Source organism: Garra rufa, chromosome 15 (assembly GCF_049309525.1).
Source record: "Garra rufa chromosome 15, GarRuf1.0, whole genome shotgun sequence".
NCBI classification, from domain to species: Eukaryota; Metazoa; Chordata; class Actinopteri; order Cypriniformes; family Cyprinidae; genus Garra; species Garra rufa.
The window spans coordinates 4,592,264-4,599,422 of NC_133375.1; the positions used below are offsets into that span (position 1 = coordinate 4,592,264).

Genomic DNA, 7,159 nt, shown 5'->3' on the forward strand with positions numbered 1-7,159 from the left:
AAGATATTTTTTTAAGAAATTAATTATTTTATTCAGCAAAAGTGGCAAAAGTAAATAAATAAACAAACAAATCAAAAATTCAGATTTACTATCACATAAATAAATTACATGAAAATATTCAGATATGAAACTGTTATTTTAAATATTGAAATCAGTTCTGCATTAAGATATTGCTAAGTCTCATTCTGCCTTGCAGAAAACCTGGAGCACTTTGAGAAGCATCGCTGGCCTCCGGTGTGGTATCTGAAGGAAGAAGATCACTATCAGCGGGCACGCAAGGAGCGTGAGAAAGAAGATTACCTGTACCAAAAGCGTCAGTGTAAACGCAAGTGGCTCTTCTGGAATCTACCGTCTTCACCTTCCTCCAATTCTCCATCTTCTCCTGGTTCCTCTGCAGTCATCTGATCGGCTCTCAGGGTGCATGACCCACCTAACAGCCCTTAATGTGGGATATAAACACAACAAGGAATGATAGCCTTTTTCCAACTCTAGAAGATTACCTATTCACATTTTCCATTGAGCAAAATGCCCAAGCCCTGCTTTTAGCTGCTGAAGAAAAAGCAAAAATCAAACAGGATGGAGAATGTCTAAGTCTAAGCAACACAAGGCTTTGACTAAAAGCACATTGTTGAGTCTTTCCACTCTACTGGTTGGATTTTTCATCAAATCAGATCAGCTTTGGCATCCTCCAGTGGTAGAGTGCTGCTCAGTTTGCTGTTTAAAGACAATTTACACCCAGCATCAGTTCCCCAAACATAACCATATCGCCATCTGTATAGAAAAATACATAACTGGACTGCACATATTCATAACTTGAAATGCTAATAAGTGCTTTTCAGCTCTAAAGGACGAGAACACAGGAACGTTTTAGAGCAACCAGCAAACATGAATTCCTCATTGTTTTGGTAATCTACAATCAAACCACTTCAACAGGCCGACGCTCTCAAGATTCAAATGGTGTCCACCGTTCAACATCTAAAGGTATTATTAAAATGACATTTAACGGTTGAGTATTCATGGAGTGCCGCGTGTGGACGTGGCTTCACAGAACCGGATCAGTCTGTTACCAATTTGCAGGTTCAGTGTGAGTTAAGCTCTTTCGACATTATCAGTGGCATAACATTAATTATCACAGAAAAAGTAATTGTGGGTTCTTTAAGGCATTTACAATGGAAACACACAGGGCCAGGCATTAAACATTAAAAATGAACACCAGACAGAGTATAGCAACAAAACCTAAAGTCGCAGTATAACAAAAGTAATGACAGATAGATAGATAGATAGATAGATAGATAGATAGATAGATAGATAGATAGATAGATAGATAGATAGATAGATAGATAGATGTTATCTGCTATGTTATCTTGCAAATTAATGTATTTTGTTTCAAGGATGTTAAAGTATTTTACTGCAAAACAAGACAGAAATACTAATTAAGAACTTTTTTATACACACGCAGAAAGTCGATAATTTCTTACCAGATGCTCAATAGTCTAGAAAAGTAGTTAAACAATAATAATAATTAAAAAAAACAATTTTCTAAGAATAGTTCATGCAAGTTCTTCAATAATGAGCTTCACATTTCTTCACATTCACATCCTTACAGGTTGCCATTTTTGCAGGACTTGGTTCTATGCATTAAACAAAAAAACAAAAAAAAAACTACAAGTCAAGTCAAAATTACCAAAATAAAAAGAAAAGAAATTAATAATTCTAATCACCAAGAATGCATTAAATTGATCAAAAGTGACAGTAAAAACATTTATGATGTTCCAAAAGATTTCTATTTTAAATTAATGCTGTTCTTAAATTTTTAAATGTATAAAAAATCTTAAAAGTATCAAATCACAGTTTCCTAAATCTATAGCAGCACAAAAGTTTTCAACAATTACGATAAAAAGAAATGTTTCTTGGGCAGCAAAGCAGCATATTAGAATGATTTCTGAAGAATCATGTGACACTGAAGACTTAAGTAATGATGCTGAAAATTCAGGTTTGATCACAGGAATAAATTATATTTTAAAACATATTGACATAGAATACAGGTATTTCAAATAGTAATATTTCACATTTTTACTGTAGTTTTGATCAAATAAATGCAGCCTTGGACTTGGACTTCTAGCACTTTCTGTGCTATTTAGCATTATGCCTGTCGATACAGCTTAACTTGTATTGAACCTATTTGGCCACTTTATACACGATTAGAGCATCTCTATGCTCTAGTCTTGCTCTTCAACATGTTCAGGCTAAATGTTACTTGTGCACAACAGAAAAAAATACTTTAAGACTCTTTGTTTATCCTGCACACTGTGGTGTATATTTTTGGTTATGTGTTAGACTGAAGCAGTCTTCTCTATTTCTTCCTCTCAATAATTGTAACCTCACATGTTATCAGATGACAAGTGTAAAAATCGAAACATTCAACATTCAAATGATTACAGTGAGGGAAAAATGATTTGATCCCCAGCTGATTTTGTAAGTTTGCCCACTGACAAAGAAATGCTCAGTCTATAATTTTAATGGTAGCTTTATTTGAACAGTGAGACAGAATAACAACCAAAAAATTCAGAAAAACGCATTTTAAAAAAATTATAAATTGATTTGCATTTGAATGAGTCAAATAACTATTTTACCCCTTTATAAAACATGACTTAGTACTTGGTGGCAAAACCCTTGTTGGCAATCACAGATTTCAGATGTTTTCTTGTAGTTGGCCACCATGTTTGCACACATCTCAGGAGGGATTTTGTCCCACTCCTCTTTGCAGATCCTCTTCAAGTCATTAAGGTTTCGAGGCTGAGGTTTGGCAACTTGAACCTTCAGCTCCCTCCACAGATTTTCTATGGAATTAAGGTCTAGAGACTGGCTAGGCCACTCCAGGACCTCCTTTGTTGCCTTGGCCGCGTGTTTTGGGTCATTGTCATGCTGGAATACCCATCCACGACCCATTTTCAATGCCCTGGTTGAGGGAAGGAGGTTCTCACTCAAGAATTGACGGTACATGGCCCCGTCCATTATCCCTTTGATTCGGTGTGGTTGTCCTGTCCCCTTAGCAGAAAAACACCCCCAAAGCATGTTTCCACCTCCACGTTTGACAGTGGGGATGGTGTTCTTGGGGTCATAGGCAGCATTCCTCCTCCTCCAAACACGGCGAGTTGAGTTGATGCAAACGAGCTCGATTGTGGTCTCATCTGACCCCAACACTTTCACCCAGTTCTCCTCTGAATCATTCAGATGTTCATTGGCAAACTTTAGACGGGCATGTACATGTGCTTTCTTGAGCAGGGGGACCTTGCGGGCGCTGCAGGATTTCAGTCCTTCACGGCGTAGTGTGTTGCCAATTGTTTTTTTGGTGACTATGGTCCCAGCTGCCTTGAGATCATTGACAAGATCCTCCTGTGTAGTTCTGGTCAGATTCCTCACCGTTCTCAGGATCATTGAAACTCCACAAAGTGAGATCTTGTGTGGAGCTCCAGGCCGAGGGAGGTTGACAGTTATTTTTTGTTTCTTCCATTTGCAAATAATCGCACCAACTGTTGTCACATTCTTACCAAGCTGCTTGGCGGTGGGCTTGTAGCCCATTCCAGCCTTGTGTAGGTCTACGATCTTGTCCCTGACATCCTTGGACAGCTCTTTGGTCTTGGCCATGGTGGAGAGTTTGGAATCTGATTGATTGATTGCTTCTGTGGTCAGGTGTCTTTTATACAGGCAACAAGCTGAGATTAGGAGCACTCCCTTTAAAAGAGTACTCCTAATCTCAGCTCGTGGCCTGTATAAAAGACACCAGGGAGCCAGAAATCTTGCTAATTTGATAGGGGATCAAATAGTTATTGTACATAATTTTTTGGATTTTTTTGTTGTTATTCTGTCACTGTTCAAATAATCCTAGCATTAAAATAATAGACTGATAATTTCTTTGTCAGTGGGCAAACATACAAAATCAGCAAGGGATCAAATACTTTTTTCCTTCACTGTATGGGTTTACACAAAATAAGCATTTACTGACACAATGTCACGTATTTGTACTATCATAAGAAGCAGTTCAGGTTTACATCAAGATTGCCTCCAGAAAGCTGCATTTTTGTCTCGATAACAATATTCTGGAAAACAACAACAACTAACAACCTGTAATCTTACATCCAGATACTTCAAAACAGGATCCCAGGTGAACAGTCACACCGGGCTTCTCTACAGGGAATATAAAGAGTGCCTCAACACTGCTGACAAGCAAAGTGTGGGCACTAGCTGCTGTCTTTACCAAAGTAAGCTCACTTCTGCTTCATAAGGTGGATGACTTCAATCTACCACACACAAAACACAATTTTAAATGTTCCCAGATAGCTTTCGAATGAGTTTCACGGGCAGGCCCGTGACAATCCTATTAGTGCAACATCGCAGCATGTTACATTTTAGTATTTGTAGAGTGTTTCCTACACCTGCTATGTTTCCCATTCTGAGGGGCACTTTAGGGTCTTTAAAATATTAATATAACTAGTAGTGACTTAGGAAAAAGTATTTATATGACTATTCTAATACTATAAGGAAATTTTAACAATGCAATTGACATTTACGTAACTATTTAAGGTGCATTACCTCACCATACAGGAGAGGAAACCTCACAAGCATGATTCACATAAACTTAAACCCTTTGCGATTTGAATGTTTCTGATCTAGCAAATGTGATAGTTATAGAAGCGAATAGCACCTTAAATATAGAATGGCTTATTATGATGAAATACAGTAGCTTTAGAGTACGAGATTGACCTCTACAATGAAAAAAGGGAAAATAAATCACTTTATGGAAAGTAAAAAAACAATCTGCTATGCATTTCCACCCAGTTGTAAACTAATTAATATTACAGAATGTTTTTCTGCTTTAATAAATCAGATTAAGAGCCGACCTGCATGTGCAAGGCTGTTGTAGCTGGCAGCAAGGGAATGTTGATGAATATTGTTTTAATTTAGAAACCCATAACTATATGCTGTGCTTTGAATGTAGATCCAGAACAATAGAGATTGAGTGACCCTCCATTATAAAATACATGATGGACTGTTAATCTTTCAGTGGGATGAGTGAACTCTTCAGTATCGTATTAAGCATTTGTAATAGTACTCAGGAACATTTGCTGACTCTTGTCATTAACATAAAGATAGAGTGTGATGAGGTTTTATCCTAAAGAGTTACAAGAAATTTGAAAGTCATTTGGAAATGGATGGTTTTAGGAATGGATCATTTACAGTATACAAAGTTTCTACCGATCATCATATAAATGAGAAGACAGTTGCATCAGCCTGTTGGCATATAAAAATGTTCTACATTTGTTGAGTTTTTAGTTTCTATTATAGAACATTGACATTATATAAAGCAAAATGTGAGTGATTATATGAATGTAGTGAGATTTGACAGGTATTTTGTGCTACAGTATGATTGTACATTCAACACATTTTAATCTCCCCAGAGTTTTTAGGCTTAATTAAGTTCTTGTTTGCATATCAACTTTGTCTCAGACGTTTCTCCTAGAATTCCGGAGGAGAAATTGAAAAACACAAATGAGACAATTGTTAACATATTTAAGAAAAAAAATATTGAATAGTTCACCCCAAAATAAAAACTTGCTAAAAATGTACTGTAGAAACAAAAATGTGTTTGTTCCTTCTTCAGAACAGATTTGGCAAAATTTACAATTACATGACCTGCTCACCAATGGATCCTTTGCATTGAATGGGTGCCATCAATTATGGGTGCCGTCTTGTGAAGAGAAAAGTTGCATATAAGTTGCGATTTGTGAAAAAAGCAGAGAGGGGATGCTTTTGAAAACTTTTCTCTCTTTATAGGCGGGGGTTGACCAAAACTGTCAGTGTAATCAAAACGTGAGTTCAAAGCACGTATGGCGAATCATTTGATTCAGAACAGGACTTTAAAGCATGTATTGTAAATCATTTGATTCAGAACAGGACTTCAATACGTGTATAGCGAATCATTTGATTCAAAATGGAACTTTAAAGTGTGTATGGCAAATCCTTTGATTCAGAACAGGAATTTAAAGTGTGTATGGCAAATCCTTTGATTCAGAACAGGACTTTAAAGTGTGTATCGCAAATCATTTGATTAAGAACTGGACTTCAATGCACGTATTGTGAATCATTTGATTCAAAAAGGGGATTTTAAAGTGCGTATGGTGAATCATTTGATTCATAACTGGACTTCAAAAAGTGTGTATGGCAAATCCTTTGATTCAGAACAGCACTTTAAAGCGCGTATCGCAAATCATTTGATTCAGAACTGGACCTCAATCCATCTATCGCGAATCATTTGATTCAAAATGGAACTTTAAAGTGTGTATGGCAAATCATTTGATTCAGAACAGGACTTAAATGTGTGTATTGCGAATCCTTTGATTAAAAACTGGACTTTAAAGCGCATATCGCAAATCATTTGATTCAAAACGGAACTTCAAATTGTGTATGGCAAATCATTTGATTCAGAACAGGACTTTAAAGCGCGTCAAATCATTAGATTCAGAACTGGACTTTAATGCGCGTATCGGGAATCATTTGATTCAGAACTGGACTTCAATGCGCGTATTGCGAATCATTTGATTCAAAACGGGACTTCAAAAAGTGTGTATGGCGAATCATTTGATTCATAACTGGACTTCAACGGGCGTATCGCAAATCTTTTAATTCAGAGCTGGACTTCAAAAAGTGTGTATGGCAAATCATTTGATTCAGAACAGGACTTTAAAGCGCATATGGCGAATCATTTGATTCAGAACTGGACTTCAACCCATGTATCGTGAATCATTTAATTAAAAATTGAACTTTAAAGTATGGCAAATCATTTGATTCAGAACAGGACTTCAATACGTGTATTGCAAATCATTTGATTCAAAACGGAACTTCAAAAAGTTTGTATGGCAAATCATTTGATTCAGAACAGTATTTTAAAGCATGTATCGCGAATCATTTGATTCAAAACGGAACTTCAAATTGTGTATGGCAAATCATTTGGTTAAGAATTGGACTTCAATGCACGTATCACGAATCATTTGATTCAAAACGGAACTTCAAATTGTGTATGGCAAATCATTTGATTCAGAACAGGACTTTAAAGTGCGTCAAATCATTTGATTCAGAACTGGACTTTAATGCGTGTATC

General features: G+C 36.5%; 1 protein-coding gene across 1 annotated transcript in view; it reads left to right on the plus strand.

Annotated features, from left to right (window-relative positions):
* LOC141287456 (rho-related BTB domain-containing protein 2-like) overlaps positions 1-405 on the plus strand; it is a 40,993-nt gene extending 40,588 nt beyond the window's left edge. Inside the window, exon 10 of the mRNA XM_073819605.1 lies at positions 197-405. Coding sequence (XP_073675706.1) covers positions 197-405 — 209 coding nt within the window. The remainder of the gene's footprint in view (positions 1-196) is intronic.
* The last annotated feature ends 6,754 nt before the right edge of the window (positions 406-7,159 follow it).